The sequence below is a fragment of the Hordeum vulgare genome, chromosome 1H (assembly GCF_904849725.1).
Source record: "Hordeum vulgare subsp. vulgare chromosome 1H, MorexV3_pseudomolecules_assembly, whole genome shotgun sequence".
Classification (NCBI taxonomy): domain Eukaryota; kingdom Viridiplantae; phylum Streptophyta; class Magnoliopsida; order Poales; family Poaceae; genus Hordeum; species Hordeum vulgare.
Genome location: NC_058518.1, coordinates 417536294 through 417560171, shown reverse-complemented (window position 1 = coordinate 417560171; position 23878 = coordinate 417536294). Strand labels below are relative to the sequence as shown.

Genomic DNA, 23878 nt, shown 5'->3' with positions numbered 1-23878 from the left:
TTTTTTCTTTCCTATAGGGATAATTATCTATCCCGGTGGCATGGTCGGCTTAACCAAACACCCCTGGACATGTAGCAAATAATCAGTGTTAAACGGAATGACTAAGTAGCACCCCGGGGCTTCCTAAAGAAGCTATTCAATATATCTGTCATACCTACTTGTTCACATATACATTTCAAAATTAAAAAACATCGATTCTTTCCATTATATGCATCAATTGTACTTAAGATTTTAGCAATGTTGGGTTGCCTCGCTCTTGTGATTGCTCGCTACGTTCCCGATGTATTTGGCTAGAGGGTAAAGGGATCACCGTTGCCATTGTTACGACCAGTTCACCCGGACGCGTACCTCACATGGGTAAAGCCAAAAGCTAGCGCTTCTTGAGATACAACTTGATCGGCTAGGACGATGCGCACCTATTCAGCATCATAAAACTGTTGGCTGTGTAGAGCGGATAACTAGCCATAGCGATTATACCTATATAGCAGCCCCAGAAAAAGGAACCCATTAAGGAACTATTTTTCCGAAAGATGTTTCTTATGCCTAGTCGTAATATAACATAATCCAGCCATATACCTTTTGTTTGTTAGTACCAGATGGACGGATTGCCTAGTTATCGGAAATTTGATTCCTACCTTTGTAGGATATAAAGTACGAAACACTGCCTAGTTTATAAACAGGGGAGGTAGAAGCCGATGGTCGGTTAAAGACAGAATTTTCAAATATGGAGGGAAGTGCCTGAACACACAAATATCATTACAGGCGATTACACGCTTGGTGACTAATCTAGTTCATCTATTATAGCATCTAATGTGAAGTCTTCTTGCGACAAGCACGCGGCGGACATCACTTGATCGTATAGGAGATGTGGAGGAACTTCCTTCCCATCTGGTCTGACTGGTCCAACTCTGGCCATATGCTTGGGTTCTAGACAGGTAAAGCGGGTCTTCACCATAGCCCATGCCTCCCGAGCTCCTTCTTGGCAGGCCGAGATCTTCCATAGTTCAAAGCGACCGCAGTGTCTTGTAAACTACTCGGCAAGATCGGCCATCCCTTGCGGAGGGTTTTTTTCTGGCCATAAAGCTCGGACCATATTCCGCATAGCCTTCCGCGCATGCTAAATCAAAAGAGCTAATCCAAAGAAGAAACAAATTTTCATGATCAACACAATAAAGGTCAAATCAGTTCCACGTCAGAGCTTCACTTATAGTACATGCCGCCTTTCAATCTCTTTTTCTCTTCTTGAGTTTGCGTGAGTTGAGTTTTCAAACTCTCAACGTCCTGAGCTTGTTTTTTGTTCTCTTCCTTGAGATTGTTGTTTTGTTCACGACATCTCCTTAGTACACGGTGACCGGCATGAAGCTGTGATTCGGCATATCGCTGAGCTTCTCGAGAGGCATCCAGATCTTTCTGTATTTGGCCTATTGATTTACCTACTATAGATTTTTTTGGATATTAATATATATATTTTAAGCAAATTAAGCATAATACAAATCAACTCTCTTACTATGGGTTTCTCTGGTAAATTTCTTTGCATCTTCCATCTCGGCCCTACTAGCCTTTAAATCGGCCTGGTTTTGATGGAAATCTTTGGATAAACTCTCGTTTCCCGCTTCAAGGTGTGCAGATTGAAAAAGTACTTATTGACGACCCTTAGTTTAGCCGTCCCGACCAAATTAAGGCTCTAAGGCTACCGGGTCCGAACTTCTGTTCGGATATTGTAAAGTCGATAACTTACCTACAGATGGGCAAACACTTTCCCGGCCACTTCTTTAAGGCCATCTCGCGTGGCTCCGAGGTACACATAGGCCGAATTAAGAGAATTAAACTCTTGTTCAGAAAATAAAGGATGACATAGAGCCTCCTTCCGCTGCCGATGGTTCATGGCACTCTCGTATTTGGAGTTCGTTACAAACAGTCCATCCGAACACTTGGGGGTTGGACCCGTGTTCAGCACTCCGGCGCCCACCGATGCACTGGGGTTTGGTTGACTATGTAACACCTCGACACTGTCCCGGAGTGGGGAAGGTTGTGCATGTCTCCTACATTGGTCGGTCAAGGGTCATGAAAGTATGGAAGGAAAGATATCTTCATAAGGAGTATAAGTCAGTCTGTATACCTTTTTGCTGGTGGAGCAGCAGATGGGTTTTCTCCCTCCACCCTTTGTTCGTGAATTCTGTCCTCGTTTGACAGAACTCCGAACAAGATGTGAGCGCTCTGACAACCCCTAGGGGCAACCCCTCGTCGGGCTATCATTTTTCTCTTAGTCCCTGAAGAGGGAAGGGGACCAGGATTGACGGCCACAAGGGCTACCCTCTTCCCGTCAACTCCATCCTGGTAAAACACCCCGTCCTCGAAAGCGATTGAAAGCTCCAGGTGTTCATGAAACTGGGGATCATTGTCGTGGGCATAGTCCTCGGGCTGAGGCGCGGGACATTTCACCTTCTCGATCCAGCGCTTCCAAAGCTGCAAGGAAGGGGTAGAAGTTATAAATTAAACAATAAAGGGCATGAATGCCCGAAAACATTGAACATTAGCACACTTACGTATTCCACGGGGTTGTATGCCGAATATCCTTCCTTAGTGAAGGGGCGGTCAAAACCTTGATTTCCCTTTGAAGAGATCGACTAGGATGGCCACTAAGGCTTTTTCTTCTTTTGGTCCTATCCTTCTGGATCGACTAGAATCGCTCGTCCCTCTGTAGCACCATAGGGGATGTGTGCTTTCTTGGAGCGGCTGGAAGCACCGGGTAATTATTGTGGCCATCACGCCAACGATGGTTACACTACTAGGGAAAAGCCTAGCAGTACCATGGGGTACAACGCTAAACCTAGCGCTTATTAGTAGCGCGCTTTGGCCTGCGCTACTCTTATAGCTAGTTAGTAGTAGCACTGTCCATACCAGCGCTACTGCTAAGTGGCTTAGCAGTAGCGTTTTCCTTTTTAGCACTAAAGAGCGCTACTACTATATTTTCGCATATCTTTTTTTGCTACGTATTTGCGATGTCTTTGTACATATTTTATACAGTATTCTATGATGAGAATATTCCCAGGTTATGATATGATTATCATACACATAATAGTCTCATCATACCATCCAACACAAATCATGTCGTCACATCATAATCATGATATAGCTATACATGTTACATGGCATGTCTCATCATACATAATGTAGTATTTCTTGAGACGTCGGTTGGTATCCCTCTCTTGCACTAGCGTGAACCTAAACTAACTACTTTCTTCTTCAGCTCTGCTATCTAACCCTCTCTAGCTGTCGCTCGGAAACCGGTACACCTCGGCATGAAACTCCGGTCACTCGTCGTATACTCCTAGCGTAGCACTTCTTTGCCATCGACGATCTATGTACCTGCATCATCACACGAGTCAATAATATGCAAAATATATAGTTGAGCAACAGAAGGAGACAGAATTGGCAGAAATAGAAGCAACATCTCATAAGCATAAATAACAAAGTTCATAGTACCCAAAATGCCCTAACCAGAGTGATCTTCGCTAGTTGAGGACGATGGTTTAATTACATCACAAATAAAGTTTCGTCGTACATAACTCAAAGTTTCGTCATAGAGAAAGTATGCACTAAACGGACACCTTGTCATATATTTTCAATCACTCCAATATGTCTTGCAATCCGTCCAAGTCAGGGAGATAGCCCCCGACCGTAGTGGAAGGCTTCAGGTCGAGACGCTGAGCCGATACGCGTGTTCGGACGTCTTCCCGTGACATTTGCCCTTCTTCGTAGAACATCCCTATTTTTTTGACGACCTCCTTCATGATGATTTGGGAAAGTTCACGCTGGATGTGATAGAACTTAACTCGAAGTCAGGGATCCGGGATATCTCCTAGGTTATTTGCCCATTGTAGAATATGGGCATTGTTGAATCTAGGTGACATGCAAAGGTTCTGCTGATCCCGTCTGTACTCTAGCATGTGGTGGAGGACATAGAATCCATCACTAAGAGTACCACTCGGTTGCTAGATGCAGAAGAAGTCGGTCTTATGGCCGAAGGCGGGCGCGCGGTTCCTTGTCTTCCTGGTCATGATCTCTCCACCCCGTAGGCCGTAGAAAAAGATAGCACTGTCGAGAACTGACTTGTTGTGGCTGTAATCTTTTTTCTTCACGTTCTTCGACGCGTCCAAGTAAAGAGCATGGGAGAATCGAGGGTAAAGGATGATGAGGACGGCGCGCCCGTCGCTGCACAAAATAAGTACACCTCAAATTAGCCTCCACGCGTGCAAATTAATGATTGAAATCAAGGGAAAGATATCTCTAGATGACTTACAAGGGATGATAAGGCACGAGAATCATCTCCTTGTCCTTATTGGTGACCATGAAATCGGCGATGTAGTTACTCATGTATTCACGGTGTTTTGGGCAGACTGCCAGGAAGCCCTCGTGCATGAAGTACGGGTCAGCGACACAGATATAAGGTATCTTCTCAATCCTGATGATGTGGTTCATGTGCAAGGCAAAAAAGCGGGCAAATGTAAAATCCAGCCTTTTCAAGTGAAGCATGTCGAAGATGTAATTGAATCGAAGGAAGAACTTCTCACAAGGGAATGTGTCGATGTACAACCTTTGTTGCGACACGTTAACCACGTAGAGTGGGTATCCTGGATTTTTCGAGGCGGTCAAGCTTTTCTCTGTCCGCAGCACATCGTCATGAAGTCTCCTTAGATCGTCGTATATGGCCTCTACCACTGCCTTAGGTAGGATCGGAACACCAGGATATGAAATTTTGCCACACCGGGGATAGGTACACGGTCTTGAACCCGAGGTTGCTGAGGCGGCTGGATAATAGAAGCAACTTTGTTGCCTTTCCTCGATCTCTTCCTATGCTTCTTTGCTACTGGAAGTGATCCTATAATACGTTCATCCTCCGGAAATTCAGGCACCAACTCATCACGCTCAAACCCTGAGTACTCATACTGCTGAGCCATCAATTCTCCGTCGTCAGAGGCACCGGTATTGAGATACTGTAGAAGGTAATCGTCATCATCATTGATGGCATCATGCATTGCTTCTTCGACGGCAGCGATGTCATCGGCCGCTAATGGAGCCTCTTCCTCACCCATCATGACACGCGACGCTAATTGGGTAGGTGGGGTGTTGGTGTTCATACCTTGCTGAGGTTGCTTGGTCGTGGGTGTGATCCCGGCCGCCTACAAACGAAGCAGACTCTTCGGCCACAACAGGACCCAATGCTTGCAATCGCCAAGCCGTGGCGGGGTCTCGTCGTCATCTCCCCCTAGTGCTACCGGAGGAGCCAAATTCTTGTGTACCTGTTTGACACTGGCCACGGAAACCTTGAAGACATTAGGGGGGATCGGCCGGCTGTGGAACAATTGTTCTTTGGACTTCATTATCGTCGCCTTCCCCACGTCCACTTTCTGGCCGCTTATGGTGTACAGTATGGTGCATGGGGTTACGTCGGCCTGCAAAGACATGTCTGCAACATGAGACATCCGAAAGGCAATGGAAATGAGAGATTATACATATATTGAAAAGCGCCGGTGTGAAAGGTACCATGAGGGCGTCAAGCTCAGCCAAAGACGAAGCACCGCCGAGCACGTCTGAGATGGAGGATGGGCTGCTATGAGCAGGTGCGGGAGCCGGTGCAGGAGCAGGTGCGGGAGCCGGTGTAGGAGCAGGGGCGGTAGCCGGTGCAGTAGCAGGTGCTGGTGCAATGCTAGTCGATCTGCTCCTGAGAAGTTGGAAAGAGGAAAGTACGATGCATCCTTATTTGGATTTTCCTTGGTCCAACTGAGGACAGCCGGAACCAAGACAGTATACAAAGCTACAATCTCCTCTTTTGCAACAGCTACCGCTGCTTTGACTGTCTCAGCTGATTTCTTATCAACTGCAATCGCAACATTCTTGTTCATGTTTTCTTCATTTAACCTCCTACTTTCCTTTCTCTCCTCCATGGTCTCACGGTAGTACTTCTTCCATGTGGTGCCATCTCCAATGTCATGCACGCGTCCATACAACAACCGAGTGTCCACCGGGAGTCCTTTCAATATGTTCAAGGCCCGGTTGAATGGGGTGACCCACTTGGGCCTCGCCAACGCCTGAGACGGCGAGTTGCTTACGGCCACAATCTTGTGCTGCTCTTTTTGCATAAGGAACGTGGACCGTTTACAAATGTGACTAAAAGTGTAGTCAAATTAGTCAGAAGCTAAAATTAGGGGGTAAATTAATAATTACCAGCAGTCTCATGAACTCCTTCGTGGCCGTGTATGTATCAAAAACCATGTAGACTTGGTCCCAACAGTACCGGGCCCTAATGACGTCACGCTCCCGCGGGACGGTGAACTCCGCCAAGGGGTCTGGGATGCCCAGACTTTCGCGTTCCGCGTCCTCCTTGGCCCATATGGACCTCTTCCCCTCGTAACCAAGGCTTCCGAGGTGGTGGCACCCCATGTTCCTCTCTTGAAGCCCCTTCATGTACTCCGACTTTTCTTTGGTAGCTTCCGCAATGCAAGTCGCGTTGAATATTTCAAACCACTCTTCCGTAATTGTCAGATTATCCTTTACAATCTCGGAGTAGGGTTCCTTTTTGTCGATGATCCTTGTTTTCACCCTTACTTTTCAGGCGGACAACGCGCCGCTAAACTAGCCGATCGCGTGTTTTTTTATCTTCTTCATTGTCGGGTCTTTATCCGGATAAGTATATTTTTTATCCCGGCACAGGAACAAGAATACCTGGTGTAGCTTCCTTAGAAGGGAGTGCTCCATATCTGCTATCTTCTTTAGTTTCTCATCGTTGATGGTGGCAGTTGTCCGTAGGATGCAGCCTATTTGATTGTCGTAGCATGCGCACGCTTCCGCAGGCAATTTTGGCTCAAAATTGCCAGAGTCCACCTCCGTGACCAGCAATCTAGTAGTGATTAGCTTGTTTGGGCATCGTATCCTCTTCGGCTTTGATTCTATACCGGATTTGCTAGTCTCGATGCCGGTCTGGGTCTCAGCGCGAGTCTCGGTGTCGGTCTTGGTGCCGGTCTGGGTCTGAGCACAAGTCTCGATGCCTGTCTCAGTCTCGGATGTGACAGGTGGGCCCTCCAACAACCATTGCTCGCCGAGTTTTCAAAGGTCTTCATAACCCACAAGTATAGGGGATCGCAACAGTTTTCGATGGTAGAGTATTCAACCCAAATTTATTGATTCGACACAAGGGGAGACAAAGAATATTTGTAATTGTTAGCAGTTGAGTTGTCAATTCAACCACACTTGGAGACTAAATATCTTCAATAGAGTGATCAGTAGCACAGTAGTATGATAGCTTGATAGCAATAGTAATGGTAGCGGTAACAATAGTAGTTTTGTAGCAATTGTAATAATTGAATCAACAACAGATTAGCAAAGCTAAATATGTGAAAAGCTCGTAGACATTATATCGGTGATAATGTTGGATAATATTCCTCATGTAACATTCATAACCTAGGGCGACACGGAACTAGCTCCAATTCGTCAATATAATGTAGGCATGTATTCCGTATATAGTCGTGCCTGCTTATGGAAAAGAACTCGCATGACATCTCTTTTCCTACCCTTCCATGGCAGCGGGGTCCATAAGAAAACTAAGGAATATTAATGCCTCCTTTTAATAGAGACCCGAAACAAAGCATTAACACATAGTGAATACATGAACTCCTGAAACTACATTCATCACCCGAAGGAATCACAATTATTATCACCTTGGTGTATTGAGATCATAACACATAATAGGTGCATATAACTTTCATGGTAGGATCTAGAACACAAATATATTGGTGTAAACATAAAAGGTTGAGATCTGAAATCATGGCACTCTGGCCCTCGTTACAAGCATTAAGCATAGAAAAGTCATAGCAACATGAATCTCAGAACATAGTGGAAACTAGGGATCAAGCCCTAACAAAACTAACTCAATTACATGATGAATCTCATCCAACACATCACCGTCCAGCAAGCCTATGAAGAGATTACTCACTCCCCACGGTGAGCATCATGAAATTGGTGTTGGAGGATGGTTGGTGATGACGATGACGACAAATACCCCTCTTCGGAGCCTAGAACTGACTCCAGATCCGGCCTCCCAATGAAGAATAGGAGGTGGTGGTGGCTCCATATCATAAAACGGGATGGAACTTCCTCTCCTGTTTTCTTCTGGGGAAATAGGAATTTGTAGTATCCAGATTAGGGTCAGCGGAGCCTCGTGGGCCCCACTACCCACCAGGGCGTGCCAGAGGAGGGTGGGGTGCCCTGGTGCCTAGTGGGCAGCCGGGGACCCCATCTAGTGGGTCTTGGTTCTAGTATATTTCTTTTATTCCAAAAAACTTCGTCCAATTCTGAGAACTTTATTTCTGCACAAAACAACACCATGGTAGTTCTGCTGAAAACAACGTGAGGCCGGGTTAGTTTCATTCAAATCATGCAAATTAGAGTCCAAAACAAGAGCAAAAGCGTTAGGAAAAGTAGATACGATGGAGGCGTATGAGGTCCCACGAGAATAACCCCCCACTTAGACGAACCCGTATAGACAATCACCCATTGACATGTGGGCCATACCTTTAACCAATCGAGTTAAAATAACTCTAAAGTTAAGTTAGTTAATGAAATGTGGGCTAACATCCCACATGGGTTACAGAATGATTTTAGTCTTTTCTTTTGTTTTGTGGGTACCGCATGTAAGAGAAAGAGGGTGACGTTTGCTAGTTTCTTTATTTATTTTCTAAGTTGGTCCCGCATGTAAGTGAGATAGCACCCCTTCTATCTACAAGGGGAAATTTGGTCAAAAGAAATTGTCAAACACCATTGAACAAATGGAATCTTGATGGAAGGGCATTCATACGACCTCGAAGGAAAAATTTAGGGCAAAACTAAGCAATCTTGAAAAGTAATAAGAAAACTCGTGGTTATGAACCAAGTAAGGGCAAAAATACAATTGTCTCTTTCTTATTTGTTGCAATAAAATTGTCAAGAAGTTTCGGGCAATTCCGAGAACTTTAATTTTCTGCACAAAAATAACACCACGGTAATTCTCCTCAGAACCACATTAGTCCTCGTTAGTTCCAATTAAATCATATAAAGAGAATGAAAACCATATAAAAGTATTCTAAACATAGGTGGAGACGTATGGGGTTCCAAGAAATATGGCATGAATACTTCATAAATTATCAATATGTTGGAGACGTATTGTCACACTTTGTGTTTGTACTACTTTGCTATGCTATGATTTTATAAAATTTGGACCCAATTAAAACTTTTTGGTGTGCTTGTGATGCCTCAATTGGTTGCTATTTGCTTGCTTTCTTATTTGGGTTTTTATTCACAAAAAAATCTTTTTCTCTCAAAGATCATCTACTTGACCCAAATTTTTGCTCAATGACCATGCCACGTGTATAGGACCTAAAGCTAATTTTAACAAAACATTATTTTGGCCAAAAAGAATTATTCAATTTAGGTTTTCCCAAATCCCCTGAATTGAGGTTTGTATTACAAGTCCTCAAATTGTGTGGATTGTTTTGCCCCAAAGACTTTATTTGGAACCTACCATATATAAGACTTCCCGAAACCACCAAATAATTATTTGAAAAGTTATTTTCCTATTTTATTTAAATACCTTTTTCTAAGGCTAGAAATGGTCTTTTATAGGGAAAAAATATTTTCATGCTTTCAAAATATTTGAGAAAGAAATAGGGAAACTCGCTTGTCGGGCCCTAGGACCGGGGGTACCCAGGCCCGTCGGCTTGCGGCCCAAGGCGCGACGCGGACGCACAAGCCTGGCTCGGCCCATCGGCAAGCCCGACAAGGAAGACCCTCACGAGGGCCCTTGCCTTGCGAGGCGAGCATCTGAGGATCATTGCCAAGGACCGCGAGAGGACGCTCACTATGAGGACGCGCCCTGATGCCACCCTCGAGACTCTCGCGGGGCGGGCTCGCCAAGGGTTGCCTGGCAGGGCCCCGTGACCATGTGCCCCATGTGGATGATGCAAGTTGCGCAGGCGGTGTCACACCCTGTGTTTTGACTCTCCTGACTAAATTAACTTAGCTCAAAAATTAGGACCAATTAAGAAAAATTGTGACTACATGTGATGCTTTATGAGGTTGTTGTTTGCTTGTTTGCTTGTTGTGCTTTAAATCACAAAACCTTCCCCTACTCTCTAGACTCATCTCCTTGCCAAAGTCTTTGCCCAATGACCATACCATGTGTATAGGACATAAAGCTACTTTTGCCAAATATTGTTTTAACCAAAAAAGCATTTATTTGATTTAATTTTTCAAAACAACCTGAAATGAGGTTTGTACTACAAGTCCTCAAATTAGGGAAGATGTTCTGCCCCAAATATCTTATTTAATTCCTATTATCAAAAATACTTCCCAAAACCACAAAATTATTATTTTAAAAGTTATTTTTCTATTTTATTTAAATACCTTTTCCTGAGGCCAGAAATGGTCTTTTATGAAGAAAGGTTATTTTTCTTGCTTTCAAAATATTTGAGAAAATTTAGGGGAACTCGGTGGACATATATATTCCATATATAACAGTTTCAACACATGGTCATGTTCAAAATATTGGACAACGCCCTTCAAACCCTTGTTTGTCTATTTTAAGCTTTTGAAATATTTCTACAAGACATATTCTCAATAAATTCCAAGAAAATTATAGCAAGTCGCACATGATATATGTGATGATCTTGCCACGTTTCATCTCAATCCAAGTTTATTTTATTCACCTAAATATTCCAAAACAAAAGCTGTCTAGAACCAAATGTGAGCAACTCTAGATTGCCAAGTGTCTCCTATTGTGCTCAAATTTTGTGCACATATTTTGATACTATAATAATGCATCCACGCCAAGTGCTACATCAAGGAGATCAGATGAACTTGTCCCAAGTCCCTCAAAATCACTCCTGCTGATTTCTAGAATTGGGATACTTTACATTACAAAGTTTTTCCAATTAATCCCAAACTTTTTGGGCATGCTATAATACTCAATAAGTCCACCACACCAAGTGGTGCATTAGTGGGAATTAATTTTCATGGGTTTGTAAACAGAAACCCATTTCTGCCCATTTCTAGGGTTTTTGAAGTCTACACGAGAAACTTTCTCCAACAAATCTCAAATCAGGTATTGAGCCTCATTTTTACCTATAATAGGAACCTGTTAAATCTCAGGGGCATTGGGATCCCCCTAGGTGCCCGTGGACATCATCAAACACCTTATGACATAAACTAGAGGACAAGCAAAGTTGTCCCTAAGTTATACTCCTTGCTTCAAGATTTTTACCACAACTTTTGCTATCCCTCTACCACCCCCAATAACTTTGCCATGACTACTGATAAATTATTGGAGGGTAACTTCCACTCTTTACATCTCCTTTTTACCATGGCATCACCTATTTTACCCGTCTTTGATTATTTATGTTCATGCAAATGACCCCAAATCTTTCCACATCATCTCTAGTGTGCTAATGCACCATTTCAAACAAAGATATGGCATGCTCATGTGGAAAATAAGAGCAGCCCTTCTAAAACTTGATTTTTGGCAGAAATGTAGCCTTGAACTACAAGTGCTAGCTACACTCCTCTCCATGAGCTGAAACTTGGTAGTCTTAAAATTCTTGCATAGCCAGGTCTACTAGACATGGTTTCATCCCAAGTTTCCCCCAGTAAAAACCCTTTTTGCTAGCCCCAAGTTTACTGCTACAAACTTAACTAGAGATGAAACCCCACCTATACGGCCCCATATGATACCAAAATCCACAACCCCCCTCTGCCATGCATGCCTTTCATGTTGGACATCTTTGGCCTACCAGAATGATATTGTGGACATAAGTGGGCGTGGTGACCACTTTACTGACATATAGAAACGATGCTCTATCGCATGCACTTGTTCTGTAGCTTGTGGGAGGATGTGGAAGATTGCCCACGCGTGACACAACGCCTCCCTAAAGCTCCCATGCTCCTCCTTGATGCCAAGAAGCTACCAAGACGGCTCTGGCACGTGTGCTCCCCGCGCCAGAGCACATCCGAGGCCACCCGAGCTCCCCCTTCGGCGCCCCTCCATTTCACCTCGTCCCCGAGCCCTCACTTGCCCTCTACCTCTTCCTCCTCCGTTTGTAAACCACCAGGGCCTGCCCATTTGAGCTCCCTCACCCATATCCTTCTCCTTTTGCCGCATGGTTGCCCCCTCATCCACGCTCAATTCCGAGCATCCCCGAGCCCCCTCCTCTCCTTTAGGCATCACCAGAGCCCCCTACATCTCCGCTCCTCTTTCTGATGACCGAGGCACCATCCTCATAGCCACCGCCATCAGCCTCCACCGTGGCCAAGGCCCTGCACTCCTCAACGCCTTCCAGCGGGAGCAAACCACACATGCGGGTGCGACATGTATCCTCGAGCCTGTCGGTGGCCGTAGCACCAACGGGGGTGGCTGGAGCCGTCCGGGCGAGCGCCTGCACCGACCGGCTCTACACCCTTACTCCCTTTCTGCTCGAGCGGGAGGAGGAACACATGACTGCGTGTGCGGCCCACCTATTAGCGAGTTAGGAGCCAGGCACGACGTTTAAGTGGATGCGGCTTCCCGCGTTTGCGTCTTCCTACAATGGAAGCACATTCCGGTGAAGGCGCCTTCGACGTAGCTGACTCGCCGTGCGGTTGAGCCACTGGGCCGGCCCAATGGTTGTCCAGCGTCGAGGGCACGCCTTAGCCGTGGGTACACCCCTCTCCTTTTTCTTTTCATGTGAAACTATTTAATCCATAACTAATAATTATGAAATCCAAATTAGATGATTCAAATTCCTAGATGCTCCAAAAATCAAGGCCAAACCAAATATGTGCACTACACGTTTTTCTAGAAATATTTTCTGTAGAGATCAAATTTAATTTATTCAAACCCCACTTTGTAAAATCCCTAGATTATCCAAATAAACTCCAAATGGAGTGACTCCAATTTTGAGAGACTCTGCAAACCATAACCTAATTTTTCTAGCCTTAGTCAACATTTTTCTCTCCATTATTTCATGTTGATATTTATTGCTTTTTGGGCTATTCTATTACTTGTGGTACCATATTTATGCCTTTTCTCTCTTATTTTGCAAGGATTATTTGAAGAGGGAGAATTCAGGCAGCTGGAATTCTGGACTCGAAAAGGAGAAAATCCTAGTCCACTATTCTGCACATCTCCAAATGCACTGAAAATTTACGTGGATTTTTTCTGGAATATATTGAAAATACTAGGCGAAAGAACTACCGGAGGGGGCCACCAGGGCTCCACAAGCTTGCCCACCGCCACCACCCCCTGGTGGCGCAGGGTAGGCTTGTGGGCTGCCTGAAGGCCCACTAGCCCCCCTCTTTTGCTATATGAAGCGTCCTGGTCTGGAAAAAATCAAAGGGGGAGATTTTTCATGGTTTCGCCGCCGCCACGAGGCGGAACTTGAATAGATCCAATCTAGAGCTCCGGCAGGACGATCCTGCCGGGGAAACTTCCCTCCCGAAGGGGGAAATCGTTGCCATCGTCATCACCAACACTCCTCTCGTCGGAGGGGAGGCATCTTCATCAACATCTTCATCAGCACCATCTCCTCTCCAATCCCTAGTTCATCTCTTGTAACCAATCTTCGTCTCGCGACTCCGATTGGTACTTGTAAGGTTGCTAGTAGTGTTGATTACTCTTTGTAGTTGATGCTAGTTGGATTACTTGGTGGAAGAGTTTATGTTCAGATCCTTGATGCTATTCATTACACCTCTGATAAATGATTATGATTATGCTTTGTGAGTAGTTACTTTTGTTCCCGAGGACATGGGATAAGTCATGCTGATAATAGTCATGTGAATTTGATATTCGTTCGGTATTTTGATATGATGTATGTTGTTTTTCCTCTAGTGGTGTTATGTGAACGTCGACTACATAACACTTCACCATATTTGGGCCTAGAGGAAGGAATTTGGAAGTAGTAAGTAGATGATGGGTTGCTGGAGTGACAGAAGCTTAAACCCCAGTCTATGTGTTGCTTCGTGAGGGGCTGATTTGGATCCACTAGTTTAATGTTATGGTTAGACTTTGTCTTAATTTTTCTTTTGTAGTTGCGGATGCTTGCGAGAGAGGTTACTCATAAGTGGGATACTTGTCCAAGTAAGGGAAGTACCCAAGCGCCGGTCCACCCACATATCAAACTATCAAAGTAACGAACGCGAATCATATGAACATGATGAAACTAGCATGACAGAAATTCCCGTGTGTCCTCGGGAGCGTTTTTCCTCCTATAAGACTTTGTTCAGGCTTGTCCCTTGCTACAAAAGGGATTGGGCCACTTTCTGCACCGTTGCTACTACTTGTTACTTGTTACTCTTTGCTTCCTACGTTTCACCTCGCTACACAATCACTTGTTACCGCTACTTTCAGTGCTTGCAGTTATTACCTTGCTGAAATCCGTTTATCAGAGCCTTCTGCTCATCGTTGGGTTCGACACTCTTACTTATCGAAAGGACTACGATGGATCCCCTATACTTGTGGGTCATCAAGACTCTTTTCTGGTGTCGTTGCCGGGAGTGAAGCGCCTTTGGTAAGTGGAAATTGGTAAGGAAACATTTATATACTGTGCTGAAATTTATTGTCACTTGTCACAATGGAAACTCTTCCTTTGAGGAGTTTGTTCGGGGTATCTTCACCACGAACGGAAGCACGAGGAGTTTCTCCTCAACCTGAGGTACCTACTGAAAATATCTTTTATGAAATTCCTTTGGGTATGCTTGAGAAACTGCTGGCTAATCCTTTTACAAAAGATGGATCTTCACATCCAGACTTTCATCTAATCTATGTAGATGAAGTTTGTGGTTTATTTAAGCTTGCAGGTTTGCCCGAGGATGAGGTAAAGAAGAAATTCTTTCCTTTATATTTGAAGGATAAGGCGTTGACATGGTATAGGCTATGGGATGATGCTGGATCATGGGGCTACAATCGGTTGAAATTGGAATTTCATCAAAAGTTCTATCCTATGCATTTAGTACATCGTGATCGGAACTTTACTTATAACTTTTGGCCTCGTGACAGGGAAAGCATAGCTCAAGCTTGGGGGAGGCTTAAATCAATGCTATATTCATGCCCCAATCATGAGCTCTCGAGATAAATCATCACTCAAAACTTTTATGCTCGGCTTTCTCATGAAGATCGTACCATGCTTGACACTTCTTGTGTCGGTTCTTTTATGAAGAAGGATATTGATCAAAAGTGGAATTTATTGGAGAGAACCAAATGCAACTTTGAAGATTGGGAGCTGGAGGAAGGTAAGGAGTCAGGTTTGAATTTCCAGTTTGATTGCGTTAAATCTTTTGTTGAGACAAACACTTCTAGAGATTTTAGCGCTAAGTATGGACTGGACTCTGAGATAGTAGCTTCTCTATGTGAATCTTTTGCTGCTCATGTTGATCTACCTAAAGAGAAGTGGTTTAAATATCATCCTCCTGTAGAAAGCAACATAGCCAAAACCAATCTAGTTGAGGAGAAAATCATAGCTTTTAGTGATCCTGTTGTTCCTTGTGCTTACACTGAGAAACCACCATACCCTGCTAGGATGAAGGATTATTCTAAAGCTCCAACTGTGATACATAGGGGTTACATTAGACCACTTGCACCCCCTGAAGAGATTAGAGTTGAACCTAGTGTTGCTATTATCAAAGATCTCTTAGCTGAAGACATAGATGGGCATGTTATCAAATTCTGTGAGGACTCCGCTAGAATTGCTAAACTTCACGCGGAAGACAAACACGGATCTGTAGTTGGCCTGCCTGTTGTTTCTGTTAAGATAGGAGATCACTGTTACCATGGTTTATGTGATATGGGAGCTAGTGTTAGTGCAATACCCCGTTCTCTATATGATGAAATCAAAGATGAGATTGCACCTGCTGAGTTAGAACCCATTGATGTCACTATTACGCTAGCTAATAGAGACACTATTTGCCCTCTGGGAATTGTGAGAGACGTAGATGTCCTGTGTGGTAAGACGAAGTATCCTACTGATTTCCTCGTCCTTGGTACTGCACAAGATAGCTTTTGTCCCATCATATTTGGTAGACCCTTTCTCAACATTGTCAATGCTCACATTTATTGCATTAAGCAGACTGTCACAGTAAGTTTCGAGGGTGTGTCTCATGAATTTAGCTTCTCCAAGTTTGGAAGACAACCCCATGAAAGAGAGTCATCTGGTAGGGATGAAATCATTGCTCTTGCCTCTATTGCCGTACCTCCTACGGATCCTTTAGAGAAATATCTGCTTGAGCATGAAAATGATATGAGTATGGAGGGGAGAGATGAGATAGATAAAATTGTCTTAGAACAATATCCTATTCTCAAGAATAATCTGCCTGTTGAACTGCTTGGGGATCCTCCCCCACCAAAGGGTGAACCTGTTTTCGAGCTTAAACAGTTGCCTGATACTCTTAAGTATGCCTATCTTGATGAGAAGGAGATATATCCTGACATTATTAGTGCTCTCCTCTCAGCGCATGAAGAGAAGAAGTTACTAATAACTCTAAGGAAGCACCGCACTGCTATTGGATATACTCTTGATGATCTTAAGGGTATTAGTCCTACTCTATGTCAGCACAAGATTAAAACCGATCCTGACTTTAAACCAGTTGCTGATCATCAAAGGAGATTAAATCCTAAGATGAAAGAGGTCGTTAGAAAATAAATATTAAAGCTTCTCGAAGAAGGAATCACTTATCCTGTTGCTCATAGTGATTGGGTAAGTCCAGTACATTACGTACCTAAGAAAGGAGGTATCACCGTCGTTCCTAATGATAAGGATGAACTAATCCCACAAAGGATTATTACTGGCTATAGAATGGTGATAGACTTCCGAAACTGAACAAGGCAACCAGGAAAGATCATTATACTTTGCTGTTCATCGACCGAATGCTAGAAAGGCCATCAAAGCACACACACTTCTGCTTTCTAGACGGTTATTCAGGTTTCTCGCAGATACCTGTTGCACAATCTGATCAAGAGAAAACCACTTTCACCTGCCCTTTAGGTACCTTTGCCTATAGACGTATGCCTTTTGGCTTATGCAATGCACCTGCCACCTTCCAAAGATGTATGGTGGCTATATTCTATGACTTTTGTGAAAAGATTGTCGAGGTTTTCATGGATGACTTCTCCGTTTACGAGTCTTCCTTTGATGATTGCCTCAACAACCTTGATCGAGTCTTACAGAGATGCGAAAAAACCAACCTCGTCTTGAATTGGGAGAACTGCCACTTTATGGTTAATGAAGGTATCGTCTTAGGACACAAAATATTTGAAAGAGGCATTGAAGTTGATAAGGCTAAGGTTGATGCAATTGAGAAAATGCCTTGCCCCACAGATATCAGAGGAATACGAAGTTTCCTAGGTCATGCTGGTTTCTATAGAAGGTTTATTAAAGACTTATCTAAGATTTCTAGGCCTCTTACCAACCTCTTGCAGAAGGATGTTCCTTTTATTTTTGATGAGGATTGTGAGGAAGCTTTCAAAATACTTAAGAAGGCTTTGATAACCGCACCTATTGTTCAACCCCCTGACTGGAACTTGCCCTTTGAAATCATGTGTGACGCTAGTGATTACGCTGTTGATGCTGTTCTAGGACAAAGAGTTGACAAGGAGTTGAATGTCATTCACTACGCTAGTAAAAATCTAGACATTGCCCAAAGAAACTATGCCACTACGGAAAAGGAATTTTTAGCAGTCGTGTTTGCATGTGAACAGTTCAGATCTTACGTAGTTGACTCCAAAGTCACTATTCACTCTGATCATGATCCTATTAAGTACCTCATGGAGAAGAAGGACGCTAAGCCTAGGCTGATCAGATGGGTTCTCCTGCTACAGGTATTTGATTTGCATGTCGTTGACCGAAAGGGTGCTGATAACCCTGTAGCAGATAACTTGTCTAGGCTAGAGAATGTCCTTGATGACCCACTACCTATTGATGACAGCTTTCCTGATGAGAAATTAAATGCCATCCGCACTTCACTTAGTGCACCGTGGTATGCCGATTATGCAAACTATATCATAGCCAAATACATACCACCCAGTTTCACCTATCAACAAAAGAAGAAATTCTTCTTTGATTTGAGACACTACTTTTGGGATGATCCTCACCTTTATAAGGAATGAGTAGATGGTGTTATTAGACGGTGTGTGCCTGAACATGAATAGGGACAGATCCTGTAGAAGTGTCATTCCGAAGCCTACGGAGGACACCATGCTGGAGATAGAACTGCCCATAAGGTATTGCAATCAGGTTTCTATTGGCCCACTGTTGGGGATATGCCCCACGGTGTAACCCGGCTTGGAGTATGACCCGCCAAGGATTTGGCGACTCACCGGCGACTCAACAGTGACTTGGCGGGCGACTTATACTTGTCCCCACAGGCGACTTAGATAAATGACGAAGGCCCAAGGCCCGGCGTACACCCTGGCATAAGGCAGCTCATAGAGAGGCCAGGAGGGCCGGCTCACAAGAGAAGGCCCAAGAAGAGGAGAGACTCCCTCAAAAAGGAAACAAGACCAGGATTAGGATTCAAGAGAGACTAGTCATATTCCTACTCCTAGTAGGACTCTACATGTAAATCTACCCCTTCCACCTATATAAGGAGGGGTAAGGCGCCCCAAGAGGGACAAGATTCACAACTTAGGTGTAGACAAGACAGATCATGAGATAGACAGATTAGACACCCACGAGATTAGAGGTGGCGAGTCCGCACCCTTGTAATCAAGATCATCATCTCCATCAATGGAACACAAGCAGGACGTAGGCTTTTACCTCCATCAGAGGGGCCGAACCTGGGTAAACTCGCGTCTCTCGATTCCGACCAACCCCTTCAAGGCGCCACATGGTTGCGATGGCCTCACACCTAAGTTCTCTCACGAGAACATCTGCCGTGACAAAACCACGACAGTTGGCGCCCACCTTGGGGCAGATCGTACGGTGGTATTGTGTTCTTGGAGGGAAATTTCTAGGGATCAAGGAGCTCGCGATTGATCGGATGAACAAGAGTCGGCAAAGATCAGTTGCATTGGATAACTCGGCAAGCTCATTGTTTGTGATTAGAATCTGTATTGATTTGGAGTTGACAATATGAGTTTTAAGTTCAAGAGAGATTAAGGTTATGTTGGCGGCCACGCGCGTCTGGGCATACCAACGAATTCAGTCGGAGATCGATTTTGCTAAAGCAGCTGCAAGAAGCCAAATCCGGCAGGTGTCCGTCCGCGCACGTTCATATACAAGGTGTATCCGATTTTTTCCGATCCATCAAACCGGTGTTGCTGCACGTACTGGTTTCTAGTTTCTAGGCGATCTGTTATATCGCTGCTAGTCCAGGTGAGATCAAGCCGAAGCAAGTCTCTGTCCAAGCACTTGATCGATCTACACAAGGATATTTTCGACGCTATCAGCCGGATGTCACCATCAGGCCATCAGATCAAGACTACTTCACGCAAGTATCCAAAACTCCAAGGGCAAATGAATTAATCTTTTTCCTCGTATTAGTACAACTAGTAAATGTGCCCGTGCGTTGCAACGGGATAAAAATATCAGAATTTTACAGTTAAGTTAGTGGCTCACACATCCAATCTCTAGATCAATGCTTAGCATGAATTTCTCTAATCCATATATTTAGTTTCGAGCTAATACTGCAGGCAACAGTGCTTGATTCAAAGCCGTGATCCATTTTCTGTAATGGAATAAAAAATAAAGTGATGCCCGTGCATTTACAAGCACAACACCCCATACTTTGCTATAGAGAAAACCATCATTCCAAGGTAATTTAAGTCATACAATTGATCAAACACAGTTGTGTCCTTAATCAAATTATTGCATGTGCAAGAAACCTGTCTACGGAACACAACCGTACTGAGTGCAAACTGATTACACCGGAGACAATGATCCTATTGTCTTTCTACCCAAAAATGGGAGCCGGATCCTCTAACATGCACAAGTGTAGTCACAAATCTATAGTAAACTCTATGTACAAAATGAAGAAGGGATGTCAGGGGGCTAGCACTGTCCGTGAATTACTGTAGACCGAATACTGCTCACGAATTCCTACAGACGATCACTGTTCACAAATCCATGCGTTAGATCATGGTTTAAGGAAATCTAGAGAAGGGATATCAGGGTACTGTAGCATTCCAGATCATGTGCACTCATTGGACTTGTGTCTTGTTGTAAAATTTGTGCATTTGTTTCAGCAACAAGCCTTGGTTCTGCACTTTGAGGTTGATTCACACAGGCCGCCTTTGTTCTTAGGACGGCGGACTAAGCTAGTTCCCCTTGATCCCATCATCTGATTTCTTTTGCCAAAGACAACATCTTCGCAGCACGTGTAGGTGTTCAATAATGGGATTTTTCTGGTGTTTTGGTACTGCAAATAACATGTTCTAGGAAACCGGTAAGGTCAATGGGGTCAATGGTGTGAGCAGAACATTTTCAGATCAACAGTGAGGAGCTCCCTGGCTCCTTACATTGATTACAAGCCCTCGTGTACAAGGCATCCACTCCAAGTTCAGAAAGCAGTAAAAGCAAACTACTGAAACAAAGCCACACCACATTTCCATTAAAGCATCAGCTCATCAAGCCCCTGCTGTTGGAGCCATCGGCGACCAGCAGATAGCATCAATGTTGCAGACTGGCTCTAGTGATCTGCTTTAGTGCCAGTAGAGCATGGGGAGTATTTCCACAGGACCTAGGGTGGCTCTTCCTTGTGTAGCTATGATATTTCTTTTTCATACAAGTTATTATTCCTCTATATGGATGGCTTACAAATCCCAGATTAGACTTAATGTTATGTTTGCTTGTTTTACACATTCAGATCCAAAACAGGAGTCAGCAACAAAACAATAAAGAGGCTTTGGTAAGTTTACTAGTTCAAGCGGAGGCCAACGCCCTCGCACCACTGCGCCCCTGCCGCACCGCCGACCCCCTCCAGCGCCCGTCCACCGACTCTCAGCACGAAGAACAGTGGACAAAAGCATGGCATGCGTTGTTGTTTTAGTGTGAAAGACTGCCTGTAAAACGATATTATGTTGGAAGTTATTGACATTTATGATGTAAGTTATTGACCTATGAAAAGATCAGGTAAAGATAAGAAAAAAAGGATGTTCTCAAAATATGTTACCATTGCTTATTTACCTTTGCGGTGCTTTCAATTGATGTTTTTCATCTCTTACTCATCCTTGTAGAGGTTAGATTGTCTATGAAGGTATGTCAACCTGAATAACATCCGTGTTGTTCTGTTGTTTTTGTGGTGTGAGAATCAATTTCTCCTCCCTACACAAAAAAACACAATACAAAGTTAGAAGTAGCGAGAAAAAGAGTTGTTCCTTTCTGTTAAAAGGGGCTAAACTGATGTTGAATAATGGGTGCTGCTGTTTTCTTTGAACAATATTCAGAATTCATACAAAAAAAGCAAAACTCATTTTCAGAGAATTAGCTCATTCTGAGAACAATGGCAGGTGCAGATTTCCTTGCTTAGTGTTCAGAATTCGTAGAATAACTTGCTACAGAAAAACAAAACAATGTTCACTGAATTAGCGAAATGATTTTTTTACAGCAACACTCAAGCGGATGTGTTGCTGTAAAAAAATCATTTTTTCTGAATCTTCATCGCTTCTTTCCTGATGACAGAGCCATCAAGGTCTCCTGCTTTTCTTCAGTTTTGAGATCCACATTCCTTCTATTTTGTTGTCTAGCATCCTCACTGAATTAGTCATTTCAAAAAAGTTAAAAATCATCTTCTTCCCGCTGATGCTGAAAACAAGCAAATTGTGCGTGACGAGAACTACATAGCCATGTTGGCTTCAATAAGAACATAGCTAACAAAATCAACATCCATGTGCTGCTCCCTGTCAAATCGGGGTATTCATGAGCTTGGAGACGGCGGACGCCGTCAGCTCAATCAAGAAGAAGGAGAGCAGCTCCAGCTGATTCAGAACACCACACCATTTGTGTCAGACAAGCAACACACTCATGGTACACATACAAAACAGAGAAATGCAACATCCAAGTCCAAGGTGAGCTGTGATCTTCTTACCTTCTTGTCAGACCCTGTTGCCTTTGAGGAACCTTCTCATGAAGCAGTATGGATTAGGAACAGACATGTTGAACTCAAGCCTCTTGACGATCATCCTCTCCTGCAGAATTACCATATCATAGTGTTAATTCTCTGAAGACAAACATCGATAAGATTCAGCAAGATATACAGTAGATAACTACATCGTTTCAGCAAGAAGGTACAGCGCATATATCAAGATTTGATCTGCTCAAATCTCTGAAGATCTGTATGTGCAAATCTGCAGATTCAGGTGTATTAATTCAAACAGTACGTAGTTACAAATGTTTTTACAGTAAGATTTCTGTGTGGAAATCTGAATATAGCAAACACAAAAGTGCATTCAGGATCCAGACAGGTCCAAACATCTAAATTTACCCAAACAGGTCCTAAAATTTGCACAATTGGAAAGTACACAGACAAGAACAACAATGCACACCCAGAACAGTATGAGAACAACAAATATTTTAATTGCCCATACCAGCGGGGCCTTTGCGGGCTGTGATTGCTGCAGGATGGCGGCGAATTTCCTGCATACGTGAGCTTGGAGATGGCGGACGCCGTCAGCTATGGACTCATGTGAAGCAACAGGGGAGGGGGAGGTGGGTGGTACCGGGAAATACGTGGACGCCGTTGGGATGCTTGGTGATGCGGGTGGGGGGCACCGCGGGCAGGAGGTCGAGCCCGGAAAGGAGGACGTACAGCCGCCACACATCCAGCGCCTCGCCGAGTCGCCGTATTGGCCGGTGTCGCCCCTGGATCTCGCGCTGCCTCGCCGTATTAGCCGTTGACCTGGCGGTGCCCATGCAGCCCCGGTGTCTCGCCATACTGGACGCTTCAACGAAGGAAGAGCCGCCGGCGAGGAGGGGGAGGGGAACGGCAGAGTAGCAGCTCGTGGGGCCACGCCGTCTCGACGTAATGGGCGCTACCGCGAGGTACGTTGCCACATCGTCCCTCCTTTCTCCCTTCTTCTCTCCCTCACCTCCCTGTCACCTCTCTGCCTAGGAGCCGCGGATGCCATGGATGCGCCCGGGAAGTCGCGCTCCAGCCTTCCTCGTCATCATCGGTGACTCCCGTCTCGCCGCCCACCTCTGGATCCGTCTCCCGAGCACCTGCCACGGATGGATCCGACCCCTTCAACTCCAGCCGCCGCCGCCCATCTGCATTGAGCCGCTTTGTCGCTCCGCCGCCCCCAGCAGCGGAGATCAGGGTGAGGTGAGGCGGCGACAGAGAGCAGGGTGAGGGGCGGCGACGAGCGAGGTGAGGGGAGATGTCGGCGGCGAGCGGGATGAGGTGTGGTGGCGGCGAGGGAAAGGCTCGGGATGATTCGGGGTGGGGTTCACTCTGGCTCGGGTTGGGTCAGGGATCGCGAAACGTTTTTCTTTTTAGCAAACGTTATCTCAGATCCACTTATGTAGGGACTGCGGGTTCAAATATCAGAAATAGCAGGGGCGTTTTTGTAAAAATGTCGTGACGGAAATTCCGACAAAAGCGATAGCCTCTTTATTATTAGGTAAAGACTATGAAAAGACGTGACCAAGAAGTATACTAGAGTTGACAAATATATAAGCGATGGTTGCAATTGTTTTCCGGCTACATTACTAGCTATTCGATGAGAACAAGAGGTTGAAAGTCACAAAAGAATCCGATGACAGAGTCCGAGATGGCGGCAGTCTCCACACAGATAGCATACCAGCAGATTCATCCTAGCCCGCTTGCCCAGGATATGGACATGGTCACGGACTCCAGCAAAATCTGCTCTGTCATACAAAAGGAAAGTAAA

The 23878-nt window shown here is 44.6% G+C and overlaps 1 protein-coding gene and 1 pseudogene across 5 annotated transcripts; both read right to left on the bottom strand.

The window, feature by feature from the left end:
• Positions 1 to 1738: 1738 nt before the first annotated feature.
• On the bottom strand, positions 1739 to 2411 carry LOC123399882 (annotated as a pseudogene).
• An 18388-nt stretch (positions 2412 to 20799) lies between these two features.
• On the bottom strand, positions 20800 to 23468 carry LOC123412565. 5 transcript variants are annotated; one of them, XR_006613538.1, is made up of 5 exons: positions 22709 to 23466; positions 22577 to 22625; positions 22078 to 22177; positions 21177 to 21967; positions 20800 to 21052 (listed from the first exon to the last, which is right to left on the bottom strand). XR_006613538.1 is itself a non-coding variant. In XM_045105519.1 (4 exons), the coding sequence occupies exons 1-3, from the start codon at positions 22920 to 22922 to the stop codon at positions 22085 to 22087; spliced, it is 369 nt and encodes a 122-aa protein (XP_044961454.1). In that variant the 5' UTR covers positions 22923 to 23468; the 3' UTR covers positions 21311 to 21967; positions 22078 to 22084. The 5 variants fall into 5 exon arrangements, 1 of the variants encoding a protein (XP_044961454.1); XR_006613534.1 differs by having other exon boundaries at positions 22577 to 23466; XR_006613539.1 differs by lacking the exon at positions 22577 to 22625.
• Between the last annotated feature and the right edge of the window lie 410 nt (positions 23469 to 23878).